Raw genomic sequence first — 16,315 nt, 5'->3', positions numbered from 1 at the left:
AAACAACAAGGAGTCTGGTGGCACCTTAAAGACTAACAGATTTATTTGGGCATAAGCTTTCGTGAGTAAAAACCTGACTTCTTCGGATGAAGTGAGGTTTTTACTCACGAAAGCTTATGCCCAAATAAATCTGTTAGTCTTTAAGGTGCCACCAGACTCCTTGTTGTTTTTGTAGATGATAATTAACTCCCTCTGAGCGTCTGTATAACAGTCCCTGTTCTTAACCTGGAAATACAGGCCCATTAGCCTCATACGTATCTGTAAACAAGTGCTGCCTCTACAGTGGAAACATTACACACCACACGATCCATCATCTACAGCCAAGCACTGAGGTACAACCACATCTGCTCCAACCCCTCAGACAGAGACCAACACCTACAAGATCTTCACCAAGCATTCTCAAAACTACGATACCCACACAAGGAAATAAAGAAACAAATCAACAGAGCCAGACGTGTACCCAGAAGACTCCTGCTACAAGACAGGCCCAGAAGAGAAACCAACAGAACTCCACTGGCCATCACCTACAGTCCTCAGCTTAAACCTCTCCAACGCATCATCAGTGATCTACAACCCATCCTGGACAATGATCCCTCACTTTCACAGACCTTGGGAGGCAGGCCAGTCCTCGCCCACAGACAACCTGCCAACCTTAAGCATATTCTCACCAGCAACCACGCATCGCACCATAACAACTCTAACTCAGGAACCAACCCATGCAACAAACCTCGATGCCAACTCTGCCCACATATCTACACCAGCAACACCATCACTGGACCTAACCAGATCAGCTACAACATCACCGGCTCATTCACCTGCACGTCCACCAATGTTATATATGCCATCATATGCCAGCAATGCCCCCCTGCTATGTACATTGACCAAACTGGACAGTCACTACGCAAGAGGATAAATGGACACAAGTCAGATATCAGGAATGGCAATGTACAAAAACCTGTAGAACACTTCAACCTCCCTGGTCACACAATAGCAGATGTTAAGGTAGCCATCTTACAGCAAAAAAACTTCAGGACCAGACTCCAAAGAGAAACTGCTGAGCTTCAGTTCATCTGCAAATTTGACACCATCAGATCAGGATTAAACAAAGACTGTGAATGGCTATCCAACTACAGAAACAGTTTCTCCTCCCTTGGTGTTCACACCTCAACTGCTAGCAGAGCACCTCACCCTCCCTGATTGAACTAACCTCGTTATCTCCACACTGATATATACCTGCCTCTGGAGATTTCCATTACTTGCATCTGAAGAAGTGAGGTTCTGACCCACGAAAGCTTATGCTCCCAGTACTTCTGTTAGTCTCAAAGGTGCCACAGGACCCTCTGTTGCTTTTTACAGATTCAGACTAACACGGCTACCCCTCTGATACATTACCCCCTTGTTACTAGCCTTGGATCAACGCTGGGGAGTCTTAGATGCTGTTAGAAAACAGTATTTTTTTCTTTACGCGATCAGCGACCGGGGTGCTGTGACGGTCACCAAGGTACCACAGGGGTCCCCCGGTGGTGTCACTCTCAGGGCTACCATGGGACTGCCAGTGTTTCGCCTCCACCCATGAACCCTGCTATCAACAGCACCACCCTGGGGCAGCTGGGATCCCTCCACTCCTAACAGTGGGGTAGCCAGGATCTTCCACGCAGGCCACCCCCAATGGCACCAAGATACAGGGGTTGGGAGATTCCCCCCAACACACACACACACACACACACACACACAGATGGGGAAGTGTCCATCTCCTCCAAGATGGGGGGGTAACCCCCCTCCCCCCACAGAGGCAGGGATAATACCTAGCCCCTCCCCCACACAGGAAGGGGGAGGGTAATTACCCCACCCCCACCCCAGAGAGAGGAGGTAACTGCCCTTCCCCCCCCCTCCTGAGAGACTCACCTACCTCCCCCCATCCCTCCGCGCCGCCTCCTGTCTGCCGAGAAAGGCCCCCTGCCCGGGCTGCCCCCAACGGGCCAGAACAAACCTCTGCTCTCAGGGAGCAGGCAAGGGCCGGGGCTCGGCTCCGGAGCCCGAAGGAAGGGAGGAGGCGACTCGCCCCGCTGGCCTGTCTCTGTCAGAGCGGGAGTCGGTCTCGGAGCCGTTAGTGGACAATTCGCTCAGGCATGGCAGGGGGCAGCCCCAGTGTGAGGGCCTTCTACAGCAGAGGGCGCCGCTAGGTTAATTTGCATAAACGCTTACCCACAATTCCACATGCACGAGAAGCTGAGATGAGGGTCATATTTCAGTGGAAATAAATGAAAATACACTATTATTACAAAATGAAATCTGTATAGGTATGAATTGAAATATGAATATGCATTAGATAAATGTATTTTTCAAAATATTAAGTTCACCCTTACTAAAAATGATTTAAATATATGGAGATATAAATACAAAGCTGGCCCCCTTAAAATTTGTGCTCGCTTCGGCAGCACATATACTAAAATTGGAACGATACAGAGAAGATTAGCATGGCCCCTGCGCAAGGATGACACGCAAATTCGTGAAGCGTTCCATATTTTTCTTGCCTGCCATTCCCCCCTTGTAAGGAGTGAAAGGAAACAACTCCAAGGGGTATTTCTGTTAACTCCCTCTGCAGCAGGGCTTTACAAATGAACCTAAGGGGTGGGGGCTGCCCAAATATCCCCCCCCAAAAGCCTCAGCCTTTGGGAAAATCCAAGCCCCCCCAATCTAATTATTCAGAGGTACCCAAAGCAACCCTCACATATCTCACTCTTAATTCCCCAGATCTCACGTAAACTCCACTATCTTGATATTTACATAGTGGGGTGTATCTGAGTCTATTTTTCCTATTTGGTTACATACAAATAACTCTGTATCTTGGTATTTGCATCAGTGCAAATAAATCCCAGCAACTTGCTACTTGCGTAGACCCAAATAAACCCCAATATCTCCGTATCCAACAAAACATCACTATTGCAAGTAAATTTGCAGAATTCCCCAGGTTCTCTCTATTTAGGGAAAGTGACATGCCATAATCTTATTGGCAGGAGTTCTTGCCCGGCTTGGGATTTTGTTACACCATGAAGTTCTATGAACCCAGATCAGGTTTTAAGCCACAGCCAGGCCAAGTCTGGAGTCAGCCATGTGGGGGCTTGAGGGTAGCACAAGCCAGTGCTGAGGTTCAAGCAAGCTGGGAGTGAGTTTTGGAATGAATCAGGGGCTCGGAGGTTTGAGCAAACACCCACCCATCATCAGGTGCCAGGGTGGGAGTTGTGGTTTCAACATGAAACTTCAGGGAACTGCAGAACACGCTGTCAGCAGCTTCATTCACACTAAAAAAACTCCCAAGCACAACGACCTGGTGCGGAAATCTGTGCCAAACCCCATTCGCATGGGCACTGCCAGTTTCAGGTCCTCCTGGCTTCCATGAGCAGTGGAGGCATGGTGGTGGGGGTGCAGAAAGTTACAGCCCCTAGTGCCCACCCTGACTTACCCAGCTCCTTGGTCTGCTCCCATTCCCTTTCCACGCTGACCCGTTCCAGGAACATGAAACAACCTGAGAACTGGGGACGCATTCAGCTTCCTGACAGCGGGGCAGCCCTCTTTTAATTATTGTTAGCGACATTGTGGCAGTACCTGGCAGGCTGTGTCATGGACCATGGGCAGGGTGCTAGGGGCTGTACAAACAGAACAAAAAGACGCTCCCTGTCTCTCACTTTGCATGATGCAGTGTGACCAAGCAGGGCCTCTGGGACAGTTCTCTCTCCACGCTGGGGCTTAAAATCACTCCTCTGTCCTGGGGCTCTGTGGACACACCCGAGGCACTGGGTTGATCCCCCAGGGGCATGCAGCTGGCTGGTTTCATGCTCCCTGATTAGCCTGGCTGGCAGGTGGAACAAAGCATTGTGTCCCTTGTCCCCTCCACATGACCACCCCTGTCCTCCACCCCGTCCAGCAAAGGCAGATGGAGGCCGATTTAATGCACTTGCAACCCCCCCCCTCCCCGTCCCTGTCCCCAAATGAAAAAGTGCAAGACGAGAAAACCAGACAGAGAGCAGGTGGTGCTGGGAAGCCCCATGGGCTCAGTCCTTGGGCCTGATGGCTCCAGTCAGAACCCGCGAGGGGCTTCGGCGCGATGGCTGTTCCAAACAGCCTCAGCTCTGCCAGAAGGAACCAGCCAGTTGGGTTGGCCAGAGGCCCAGGAGGCCTCTCCCTCCTTGCAAGCTTGCTTCGCTGCCTGGCTCCTGCCTTCCTTCCCATCCAGCCTGGCAGGGGGTAACGCTTCTCCGCCACGGGTGGCAATTAGAGACCTCCTAGGGCTGCGTGGGGAGCCGGTAAGTGGTAAGAGCCAGAGCGAGCGCTCCACGGGGCTCCATCAGACCGGTGCCTTTCATGTGCCTGTGAATAAAACTGCTCATTAGGGCCTGGCTGCCCTGCGTTTCCATGTTCAACGGCAGTTTGCAAGGGGCTGAGGCAGCACGGTCTGGCCATAAACAGGAGGGACAAGGCACAAAGCCCAGGCCCCGTGAGTGACCCCGCTCCCACTTTCTGCATAGGCTGGGGGAGTGGGGTGAACGGGCATCTCCCCTGGCTCCCTGGAGTCCGACTGCAGTTCACAAGAATATCCCCCCAAGAGAAAGGAAGATTGAAAGGACAGTGGAGGATCTGGACCAAGTTGTTCAGATTTTAGATCCTTACTCCCAGGGTCCTCAGACTTCTGATTCCACCCACTTTCTCCTCTTCCCCGCCCCCCTCCCCCCCTCAACCTCCCCCATGCCAAGACCAGGAGAGTCCATCACTCCAGTCTCCATGAATATGGCCATGCAGAGGGTTGGGGGTGATTGGGGAGGGGGCGGGGTTATGCCTATAATCTTGGATGGAACAAGCAAAGGCGATGCAGAGACGTCCCTTCCTACTGCTGGAGCGAGCCATTGTCCCGTTTCTCGTATGGGTGCTGAGTGGCGCGCATGGCCCAGGCAGGGGCCCGGCTAAAGAGGCTTTATTGTGCTAGAATACCATTTGCAAATGAACGCGGGGCTGATAGCCCCAGTTGGAACCAAGGCTGCTGAAGGTAGGTGGGCTGCCCTAGCGTAGTTACGACCATGCCCTTTCGTCTAAGCTGCAGCCTCCCCCTTTGCGTTGTCACCCTGGGAGTCCCCGCCCCCCCAGCTCTGCTAAGGTCCCTCAATCTCAACCTATGCCCATTTGCTATCCCAGCCCTGGCTCCCCACCCCGTTCTTTTGATGCATCTCAGGCCTGACCTGTAGCCTCCTGCTCTTCTAGCCCTGGGCCTCCCAAAAGCAGAGGAATAAGTGTGAGGTAAAGCAGAAACCCCACCCGCATTCATTGTCCCTCTGCCCTAAACCAGCCTGCATTTCCCCCACGCTCCGGTCCCAGTATCAAGGACGCGAACCTCTGGGCCCAGCCCACATGGGGGAGACGGAGCCCCAAGCCCGCTCTGCCTCGAGCAGCGAAGAGCAAGGTGCACCCAGCTCAGAAAGAATCCCCAGCGGCACAAGAACGGGACTTTTAGTGGTGGCTCCGCCACGAGGGGGGTTGTATCTGTCAGACCCGCAGCCATGACACGAGGATCAGTGCTACTTACCGCACCGAACCAAGCCCCTGTAAGCCCTGGGTCACGCTCCAGCTGCAGAGCCACAGAATAGCCTTCTACTGCTTCCAGCTCGTGGAGCAGCTGGCCCACATGGTGGGGTGGGGGAGGTGTTACACTTCCCCAACAGGGAGATCCGGTCCCACTGGTCCACACAGTCACCTTCCACAGACCCAGGCCTGGTGCTGATTGGAGAGTTGGGTGGAGAGCTGAGATACTGCACCATGTGGCCCTATAAAGTTGGGGGGGGGGGTCAATTCTGGCCCAACAACGAGGAAAAACTCCAGTTTGTCAGCCCCAGAACAACGGGCATGTGGGGTGGAGTCCCTGGGGCCAACCTGATTGCAGCACAAACCCCAGCTGAGGGAATCAGGCCACACCCCATGCTGCAGCAATGGGAAGGAGAGCCAGGCTTAAGCAGCGATAAAACCCAGCCAGAGTGAGGAAAAGGTCTCCAAGCAGCAAGGCTGGGGAGGGACCCTGATTAAGCAGGGGGGAGACAAGGGACCCTGAGAGGAACTTGGAGGTTGGGTAGGAAGTGACGCAGGGAAAACCACAGCACAGATAGACGAGCAGCCCTAGGCCAGGGCCCTAAGCAGAGCCCAGAGTGGGGCTGGGTTCTCCGACTGGCCCCAAGGCAGGCCACTACGCACGTGTCCACACTGCAATTAAACACCCGCAGCTGGCAGCAGACTCAGGCTCACGGAGCTCGGCCTGCGGGGCTGTTTAACTGCAGTGGAGACGCTCGGGCAGGAGCCTGGGCTCTGGGACCCCCCCCAAGAGAGCGGCTGTGCCACACCTGACCCCAGGGGAGCAAACCCATTCACAAGGCAGCATCTTACTAGTAGCCCACCACTGCAGCTCCCGCAGGGGCACTGGCGAATCCGTTCCCGCCCCAACAGATAAAGCTTCCAGGGGTCCAATTTATAGGTCTTGGGACTAGACATCAGCACGGCCTTTCCCCTCCTCCCCCCTTGACATGGGAAAAATGCAACCCCCAGTGGTCAGGAAATATAGCCAAGTGTGGGAGCCGGAGGAAGAGACTGTACTGCAGCCAGCCGGACGCGACCCTTGTTGGACAGAAAGACAGACAGGGGTGCGCACATACATTGTAGGAGGATGCTTGCTGGGAGAAAAAGACAGCAATGCAAACTGCTGGATCAATTTCACTCAGACTCCTGGGTTCTACAGAAGGCCATGCAGCCCCACGGAAGCGCTAACCATCACCCGTGGCCAGGACTCAGCCCTAAGGCTGATCCCACTTACGTGGCTGTAAATCGGCTTCAGTAGGGGCTGCCCCTGTGCTGTGAGCACGGCCCACTGCGATCCCAACGTTTCCTCGTATTCCCGTCTGTATCCACCTGTCGTCTTAGATTTCGTTTGTGAGCAATTTAGGGCAGTGCCTAGCACCAGGGGGGCGCTGGTCTGGAACGGTTAGGTGCTAGCGCTGTACAAGTAACAGGCAAACTTGCCCTTCAGGCTTTGGCCACACAGCAGTGGCACCCGTTTCACTAAAATCAGAGCCACCTTCTGTGGCGCAATTACATCTCTACCAGAAGCAACAGAGGGTCCTGGGGCACCTTTAGGTCCAACAGATGTATTGGAGCATAAGCTTTCGTGGGTGAATACCCACTTCGTCAGACGCATGTACCTGCTTATGCTCCAATACATCTGTTAGGCTTAAAGGTGCCACAGGACTCTGTTGCTTTTTACAGATCCAGACTAACACGGCTACCCCTCTGATATCTCTACCAGAGTGCATTCAACTGACTGCATTACGGTTCTAGCCAGGGAAGGGGCAAGGTTGTTCTCTACTGGCTCAGAATCCCACACATCCTTTTATCTTTGTTAGCCGAGCTTCACCTCAACCTGCTTGGTTTGTCTCATGCACCTGTAAGGTCATCTTCTAACCGGCAAGGTCTTTGGGACGGGGCCAGTCATTTGCCCTTTGTACAGCACCTAGCACAACCAGTGGTTAATATGAGCAAGAAATCTATTTACAACTGGCGTCATTCAGTCAGAACTCAAAGGCCACAAGTTACAGAGAGGAATCAGTGGAATCACTGGTTTAGAAGTGGGGCCCCAGAAGGCTTCCACTGGCTTAACTATAATCTAGTTTCACAGCTATATAGTTCAACTGGTGGAACTTGTGAACAGACAAGGCCTCTTACTGCTAACAGAAAAGAAAAAAGAGAAAGAAAAAGGAGGCACTTTAAAAATGGTACACAAGTACCTTTAAGAAAAACAGGTCGACTGTTTGATAGTTTCAGAAGTCTGCTATTACGGAGCACAAAGCTTTTGTATAGTAGACTGATTGAAAATATAATTTACGTCTATGTCAGTTTCACAACACCCAGGGGGCTAAGTGGATTCAACGCAGCGTGCGGCGGCAGCTGGCCCGGTTTCTCTTCAAATGGAAGATTGGACGGTGCTACAGCAGAAGCCCTGGAGTTTCTCCCAGTTAGGACGACTCACCAGTTAATTGCCTCACGTCGGAGCGCGACAGGATATTCCATCAGACCACGTCTTCACTCCGGACCACACGGTGGCACAGCCGTACCACTGCCAGACCTCCTGGGTAGCTGATATATGCTGACGCGAGAAAGAATCACCCCCCAAGGAGTGTCTCCCGCCGACACAGCGCTGTCCACACCAGGTGGCTTTTTCACACCCTTCACTGACAAAAGTGCTTGTGTAGACAAAGCCTCAGTGTCCTACCCCTCTTGCTAACAATACCCACCCTGGCTTGGACAGAGGGCGATCGCTAGTACACGACACACGAGCAGACAGATGACTCCGGAGCACCATGATTTATTGTCCTTGTGCACATACTTTCAACAGCTGAGTCAGCTCAGAAGGAAATTTTTTTGTTTTTTCCCCTTTCAGCAGAAGCCCCAGTTTTGGCCTCTGGTTGATAGCAGATTAAAGCATTACAAACTCCACACAGGCGCCGTCCCACGCATGGATCTGCTCAAAGACAGCAGGTGAAGGCTGCCGTTAAAACAGGTGACGGTCCTTTCAACCGAGGCAAGAGCTGGCGGATACGACTGACACAATTAAAAAGAAAAATCGATCACCATTCCCAGAAGCACAACACACAACATCCATATCCACGTTACAAACCGCAGTACGGTCCTGACTGCGTGCTGGGCTGCACGGAGGCACTGCCCGTGCCAAGATCGCTTTGGTTTGCGTCGTCTCACCAGACCAGGGCTTTCAGGAGCACGGGCTGGAGAGGCAGCGTGCAGAGATGGCAGGAGGGGAAGCCAGACCCCACGGCAGAGCAAAGCAGGGACTCTCGCAGGAGTCGGCCTTCTCTGCCCAGAGCAGCTCCCCGAATGGTGCGTGGGTCAGACACGCCCATGGGAAGTCAAGCGCTGCATTGTCCGGCTAGACCAGACCCTCGCCCGGGAGAGCACGGCTGTCCAAAGCAAATCTCTGTGGCTGTGTGTGAGAGGTTTTTTTGCTGAAAAAGTTTTTTACATCCAGCTGGTTTACAAGGGAAGAGATGTCAACGGAGCCCGATTCTCCACCCACTCGCTGTACAGCCTCACGCACGATCTACACTGGTGCTCAGTGAGAAGAGGGGGACTGGGCCCGATCCTGCCCTCTGGGAGCCTCATTCTGGTCACTAACCCGTATAAGTCAGGAGTAACTCCAGTGAAACCAACGGAGAGGAGACTCACGCCCTGAGCCTGTGCGGAGAGCGCTCCTCAGTCGGGATTCTTCACTACTCACCTGCAGAGAATTCCAATACAGGAGCTGTTCCCCACAGGGCTGGATCAGGGACACAGGCAGCGCAAGCTGGTGATGAATCAAACCCGGCCCATCCCTTTAAACCAGCTGCTATGTACAGGGGAGAGCAGCTCTTGAGATGCACCAAATTAAACACCGCAACACGTAGTATACATATTAAAAACCACACACATCCCAACAGGCTCTTCACGGCACTAGAAAGCTGGAAACGGAGCTATTTAAATTGTACCATGATATAACCCCCCCCCCCCGCCCTCCCCATCCGCCGGAAACCCCTGGCAGACCCAGGTGGCCCAAGCGGAGACGTTCAGCTCTGACCACCCCGCCCCGCTTGCGAGCGGCAGGACTGCCAGGGGCCTGGCTTCGATTCCACAATCACAAACCTGCATAAATGACACACCATATTCAGAAAAGGCCCCCGCACTGCAGAGAAAGCCAGAGCTTTGTGTTCAATGTCTCACTGATAACTGTACCAAAGCTTAAACGATAGCGATCCGGCTTCAGGGGGATGTTTGCTCAATGCCAATCCACACGGATGCACTAAACAATGGGCTAGTTACTCCCACTCGGGGCTGGCTCCCTGGACAGCTTCTCCTCTGAGCTTCTGTGGGCGCTAACAGATCGCTCTCCCTAGTCCAAAACCAAGCAGCCAGCAGGGGAGGGGGCCACCAAGTCCTGCTACGACACTCCTTCGAGCTTTTCACACAGATCTTTCACTCCTTTGCCTTTCACAGAGATGAGGCTAGGTAAGTGCTAATGCGTGCATTCGGGGGGAGATCTACGCCCCCTGTACGCCACTGGATTGTATGTAGGGCTGAGCCGTGGTGCTTTAAAGCACTAACTCTGTGGTGGGTAGCGAGCGGAAACAGGGTTAGGCACCAACCAAAGCAGTGCCTGCCCCCGACCCTGCAAGGCTGCTGCAGTCTGTGGTAATTCCCCTGCCGCCCTGGGTTTGTGACATGCAACTTACAAGTGATCTGCTCCACCAGCTGCTGGACGTTCAGGCCCCGATTCAGCAAAGCACTTCAGCCCGTGCTTAAGCTTCAGGCACCTGTCGAAGTGTTTGCTGAGCTGGGGAATGAGACCAATTCAGATGCTCAAGGGCCAGGTCAGAGCAGCTGAAATGCTAAGGCCAAAAGGGAACCGTTTTGTCACAAAAATACTGCTCCAAATTCAGCCCCAGGGGAAGCCAGAGTCCCCCAGGGACAGGTTGTTTGTTTGTGTTGAAATGAGCTGGCGTGTAGACACTCACGGTTCCAGGGAGCGCAGCTACTGCTGGGAGATAGCGCCACACCCCAGGCAGGGCTCGGCAGACTGGTCTCGCCCCTTAAGCATGGTGATATCTGGCGGCAGCAGCAGGTCCTGGAGTCCCCCTGCCAAGCTAAGAGGCCAGTGAGTCAGAGAAATGAGGGCAGGATGTGGCCCGAAGGGGCTGAGATGAAGGGCCCATCTTCACTATTCAGAAGCGATCTTGTTCCCCCAGCATGGTTAAAAAAGCACGATTCCATTTGACGTGAACAGGACTTTCACCATCACTCCGAACCTGGCTGGATCCTGAATCCGGAACATGGCTTGGGGGGCAGAAGAGACACAATCAAGATCCCATCTACGCGACAAGAGGGAACAGTATCGCAACAACAGCCGATATGCATTTGACAGTGTCGATGGGCCGCTGAGGGAAGCCTGCAGGGCCAACGCTTCCTCACCTCCCACCAGCCTACAGGCAGCAGGGGAGACCCTGGAGTCAGCTCCTACCCCCTCACCCACTCCAACCAGGACTCTGCCCACCCAGAGCAAAGGCTTCCAGAGAGGCAGAGTCCTCAGTCCTTGAGTGGGGGTTGGACACTTGAGCATGATGAAGGTTGACCTTTTGGGCTGTCCAGCAGGTGGTTCCACCCCCAACAGAGTGGTCTGCCTGGGGGGTGCTTGCAGGCCTCTGCCAGGCCCCCCTGCGAGCAGCAGAGATGGTGCCCTCCCCTGGGTACCAGGAGCAGTACGGAGAAGCCTTGGGTGGAACCAGGAGCACCCCGGGGGTGGGGAGGAAGCTGGAAGTCACACCCCAGTGTTGCAACAGCTTTGCCACACGGGGAAGAGAGAGTGGCAGCTGCGGGAGATGCCTGCAGGACTTCAGCGATGGGCAAGGGAAGACTTCTGATCTTGAAGCAGGGCCCAGGGGGCGGTGATCTAACCGGCTCCACACAAACCCACCCGCCGGTTAGACCATCACACAAGTGCAGAGAATCGTCTGAGAGGGTGGGGACCCCCCCCCCTTTGTACGCCGAGGACTGAGTGGACGGAGAGCAGATTTGGGGATCGTAGAAGCCTTCAGAGCACTGAGTGGGATGTCTTCCAGACCTATCAGCTCATCTGCTCCAAGTAGGCGGACAGCAGTAACTCCGGGGGCAGGAAGTCTCTGTGTTTGTTGCTCACTTTCATTTGGCGTTTCCCTTCAAAGTCAGAACCTGGACAGAGAGAGGAAGGAGTTTGAATTCTTTTTTTGGAACCAGATCATGCCTCTATCTCTCACACAGTCAGAGCAAAGACCACAGGATTGGGGCTTGCAATTGGGGTTATATTCTAGGACCAAACAGAAAGATACAGTGCTCTTCTACTCACTCACCCCAGTGATCAGACCAGGTGGGTCTCATTAGTTCCGACCCAGGAGGATAAGCTAGACGAGCACTTAACACAGAAGGCACCAGAGGCATGGACAGCGGTGTCCTGCCTGAAGAAAACTGTAGCCACAGCCACACTCAGGAGAACTCTTAGGTTGAGATTTGTGTTTTGTTACTTAAGGTTGAAGTTTTCAAAGTTGCCCAAGGGGGTTGGGCAGCCAAGTTGATAAATGCAAGCCCCAAAGAGGGGGTAGGTTTGGGCCAGATCCAGAATGTTTGCGTGCACTGAGTTAAGGTGCAGGAGCACCCCTGCTTGCAGACCCCCTCAATGACCTCTTACAGCACTGCCCAGACAGAGGCAAGTAGGTCAGCCATCTTTTACAGATGGGGAAACTGAGGCACAACATGACAATATGACTTGCCCAAGGTCAAAGTCTCTGGCAGGATTTGAGACCAGGCCTGGCCCACATCTGAGCTACTAACCCACTGTGCCTCCCAGCTGCGAGGTGCTGTATTCCCAGTAGGATTTGTATGTGCTCATTTCCAACGCAGTTTGCCTCACCCCATGAGCTCCCTTCGCACACAGACAGCACGCAGTGTGCCCTTCCAGCCCATCACACCCTCCAGACAGACACTCTCCTGCTGGTTCCGGGTGGCCAGGCCAGCTCGCTGCCTGGAAGGGAGCCGCAGGCGGCAAGAGACTGATTGGGCCAAGTGAACAGCGGGCTGTTTTGAACCGGCTGAGCCGAACCTCCTGATGAACATGTGGAAGGACGGCAGGATGCCACTTCCCAGTGAACGGCTCACCCAGAGCGGAAGCCGATAGCGAGATCAATTCCAGGACCCGCAGGACGTCTCCTAAGGGCTCAGCCTCGCAGTGGGACGGCGAATCTCTGGGCCAAACTCGGCCCCGGTATAAGCAGCAGCCATAGACTCCGACTCCGTGGGTGCTCCGGGGCAGGAGCACCCACAGGGAAAAATTGGTGGGTGCTCTGAACCCACCGGCAGCTCCCCGCCCCGCCCCAGCTCACCTCCGCCTCCTCCCCTGAGCACGCCTCTTCTTTCCCCAGCTCCAGCGCTTGCCGCCACGAAACAGCTGTTTCACGGCGGCAAGCACTGGGAGGAAGGGCGGAGGAGGGGGAACGCAGCGCGCTCGGGAAAGAGGCAGGACTGGGGTGGGGATTTGGGGAAGGAGTCCAATGGGGCAGGGAGGGGGTGGAGTTGGGGGTGGGACTTTGGAGAAGGGGTTGGAATGGGGGCGGGGGCGGAGTGGAGTCAGGGCGGGGCCGGGGGGGGCACAAGCACCCACCGGCGCCGGGAAAAGTTGGCGCCTATGGCAACAGCAACTCCCACTGACTTGCCAAGACGCCAGAGCGAATGGGGTTCCCAGCCCAGACATGCCACCCAACACACACAACTCCATCTCCCCTCATGCACACCCCGCTAGCTGTAAGCGGCGCTGCAGCTTGGGAACGCATTCCTTCCTTCCCCCCACCCCCGGGCTGGGCCGGAGGGGGCACGGAATAACGCTGCACAGCAGGGAGGGGAGCAGAGCCCAGGGCAGAGTCGAGTGGGTTGCAAGAAGTTCATTGAGCTGTGTAATTAAGGGCTGCGTCCAGGGGCGTTTGGCCCTAAGGGGACTGGCCATACAGAGCGGTGCTGAGCATTTGAGACAGCAACTTGCGTTTCCAACGGCTGTAGAAACGTTAACCAGTCAAACCCCACAGCTCCCTAGCGGGGCAGGAATGAAGCACTGAGATACACGACTCCTCACTGGCACAGCTGGGATCACAATGCTGGAATTCCTGCCTCCCAGCCCCACGCGGCCTTCAAATAATCTTCCGGGGTAACCCAGCTCCCAGGGCCAGGGGGAAGCGCCGGCAGCCTGTGGCGGGAGCTGCAGTGGAAGGCGGGCGGGGGTGAGGGGAGGGTGGGGAGGAGGAGGCTTAGCTGGAGAGGCCCGATAGCAATGGAGAGAAGAGAACCAAAACAAGGCTCTTACTGGCAGAGACGAGGTCCATGTACTGGCAGAGAGCGTGGAGCAGCAGCCGCTCAAAGCTGGAACAAAAACAAACCAACCGGGCTTTGGTCACACGTGGTTCTGTAAACTCCATCGTAAGAGCTCACGGAGCAGCACATCAGGCCCCCTGCGGCAAACAAGCTATTGGTTCCAGATAACAGGGCCGGCTCCAGGCACCAGCTAAGGAAGCAGGTGCTTGGGGCGGCCAATACCAAGGGGCGACACTCCCTCCGGTATCGGGGCGGCGGGTCCGGGTCTTCGGCGGCGGGTCCCTCAGTCCCTCTTCCTCTTCGGAAGAGAGGGAGTGAAGGACCCGCCACCGAACCGCCGCCGAAGAATGGAGCGGCGCGATTGAGCTGCCGCCGAAGTGTCGCTGATTGGCTTTTTTTTCTTTTTTCCTCCGGCCGCTTGGGGTGGCAGAAAACCTGGAGCCAGCCCTGCAGATAACCTGAGGTTGGAGCGAATCTCTCTGAAGAGGACGGGTCTGTTGAGTCCCTCTCCAGCCAGCAATCTCAGATCCGATCCGACTCTTGGGGTATGTCTACACTGCAGTCAAACACCTGGGGCTGGCCTGCATCAGCTGACTCGGGCTCACGGGGCTATAAAAATCAGTGGAGACAGCCAGGCTTGGGCTAGAACCTGGGCTCTGGGAACCCTGAGGGGGGAGGGTCCCAGAGCCCAGGCTCCAGCCCAAGCCTGGACATCTACACTGCAATTTTAGAGTCCCCGCCCCCGAACGCGAGTCAGCCGCCGTGCGCCAGCGACGGGCGTTTTATTGCAGTGAGGACATACCCTCATTTGGTGGCTGAAAGGCAGAAGATTGGGTTCGAGGGGATGCAGGCAGAGGCCTCCGATCCCCACAAGTCCATTGCAACAGGCAACTCTGAAGAACTCGAGTCAAAGGCCCCTTCGTGGGGCCGCTCGGTCTGGCTCGTGCCTGCGGTCGGCAAGATCAGCCCCGAAGATCCAGTATACCTGGCACCTTGACAGATTGACTGTCACACACCCCCCAGTGACCTCATTACTAAGCGAGAACCCGCTCCAGCAGGAGTCACCGGGCAAAACCCTCCCTCCCCCCACTTCCTCTGGGACAGGAACCAAGGTGCCCTGCCATCCCAGCGGCAAGGAAGAAGGATTACCTATTGTCCATCATCGCTGTGTAGACGGAGTGAGGGGTGACGGAGAAAAAGGCCAGTAACTCCTCCTCCAGACACTCCAGGGTCCCCTGAAAAATGAGAATCAAGTGGAGGTGACAATACGGCTGAGAAGCTATTTGGAAGCTTGAAACCAGCATCAGGTCGCCAGCTGCAGGCTAGGAGCTGTGTGCACCCGGAAAGCTGGGCCAGCCGACAGGCCGACCCGCGAACAGGATGCCACGAGATCCTCAGACATCTCCCTCTGAAGTGGACGGTTGCCAAGATAGTGTCTTCCATATCCCCGGGCAGCAAGCTTCTTGCATTCCCTACATGGTGTCACGTTCAGCCGTCTCGCCTGGGCAAGCAGGGGGGTGATGCACGTAGCGAGTCACAGGGACCGGGCCCCAGGAACTTCTCTGCTTTTGTAATCAGAGCCAGGTTGGGGGGGAGAATGTAGCATTTCAGATCTGACTCCTCAGCTGGTGGCAGATCAGTGAGTCCCAGCAGACCAGGCCCAGCTCCCCTGTATCAGGTGCTTGGGGCGGCTCAACTGAGCGAATTCAAGGGGGGAGACAGGGGCGCTAAAAGGCCTGTCAGAGGGGGCGTGATTGCCCTGGAGCTGCTGTTGCAGAAGAGTAACAGAGCTGGCCGGGAGCGGGAAGCTGCTCGAAGCAGGATCACCAGAGACCCGTGGGAGGGGAGGCTGTGAAACCCTGGGACAAAGGCTGAGCGGAGGGACCGTTTCGCTTGCTTACGTTTGGACAATAAACCCAATCACAAGGAGGCTGGGCATGGCAGCGTAGGCTTGAATGCTGGGGAGAAGCCATGCCATGTCACGGTGCCCTCCTGCAAGCCTTTCCAGGCCCACTGAGAGCGACCGATCGAGATGTAGGACGTGAAGCACCAGCCTTTAGCTGTCACCAATGGAGAGGGAAAATCATTCCAACAAGGGCATTGGATCAGGACTCCCGGGTTCGGTTCTCAGTTCTGCCACTGATCCATGCAGGATCTTGAATAGGCCACTTCTCCCCCCGGCCCCCGGCTCTTTAATCTGCAAGGGGACCGGGACCCTCTCTGTATTCGCACAGCGCCTAGCATAATGGGCTTCCGATCTCCGGTGGGGCGTCTAGCCTCTGCTGCAATACAAATAATTCAGACGGGCGTTGGATGGGGACGGGACGGGGGCACCTCGTTCTCTGCAGCCCGA

At 55.2% G+C, this 16,315-nt stretch overlaps 2 protein-coding genes and 1 non-coding gene across 6 annotated transcripts in view; 1 reads left to right on the top strand and 2 right to left on the bottom strand.

The window, feature by feature from the left end:
• MED16 (mediator complex subunit 16) overlaps positions 1 to 2,049 on the bottom strand; it is a 19,182-nt gene extending 17,133 nt beyond the window's left edge. The window contains exon 1 of one of the 3 annotated variants that reach the window (XM_034755073.1): positions 1,906 to 2,049. The gene's annotated coding sequence lies outside the window, so the exon portion shown is untranslated. The remainder of the gene's footprint in view (positions 1 to 1,905) is intronic. The other 2 variants (XM_034755074.1, XM_034755076.1) reach the window with 2 other exon arrangements.
• A 373-nt stretch (positions 2,050 to 2,422) lies between these two features.
• On the top strand, positions 2,423 to 2,529 carry LOC117869118. The gene has a single exon (XR_004643775.1). It is a non-coding gene; the product is annotated as a U6 spliceosomal RNA (small nuclear RNA).
• A 5,847-nt stretch (positions 2,530 to 8,376) lies between these two features.
• R3HDM4 (R3H domain containing 4) overlaps positions 8,377 to 16,315 on the bottom strand; it is a 41,197-nt gene continuing 33,258 nt past the window's right edge. The window contains exons 6-8 of one of the 2 annotated variants that reach the window (XM_034755111.1): positions 15,112 to 15,197; positions 13,955 to 14,010; positions 8,377 to 11,799 (exon numbers count right to left, since the gene is read on the bottom strand). In XM_034755111.1, coding sequence (XP_034611002.1) covers positions 11,696 to 11,799; positions 13,955 to 14,010; positions 15,112 to 15,197 — 246 coding nt within the window. In that variant the 3' untranslated portion in view covers positions 8,377 to 11,695. The remainder of the gene's footprint in view (positions 11,800 to 13,954; positions 14,011 to 15,111; positions 15,198 to 16,315) is intronic. The other variant, XM_034755112.1, reaches the window with a different exon arrangement.

Source organism: Trachemys scripta, chromosome 22, assembly GCF_013100865.1.
Source record: "Trachemys scripta elegans isolate TJP31775 chromosome 22, CAS_Tse_1.0, whole genome shotgun sequence".
NCBI lineage: Eukaryota > Metazoa > Chordata > Testudines > Emydidae > Trachemys > Trachemys scripta.
The sequence above is the reverse complement of the archived record's forward strand: the minus strand, read 5'-3'. Positions and strand labels throughout refer to the sequence as shown.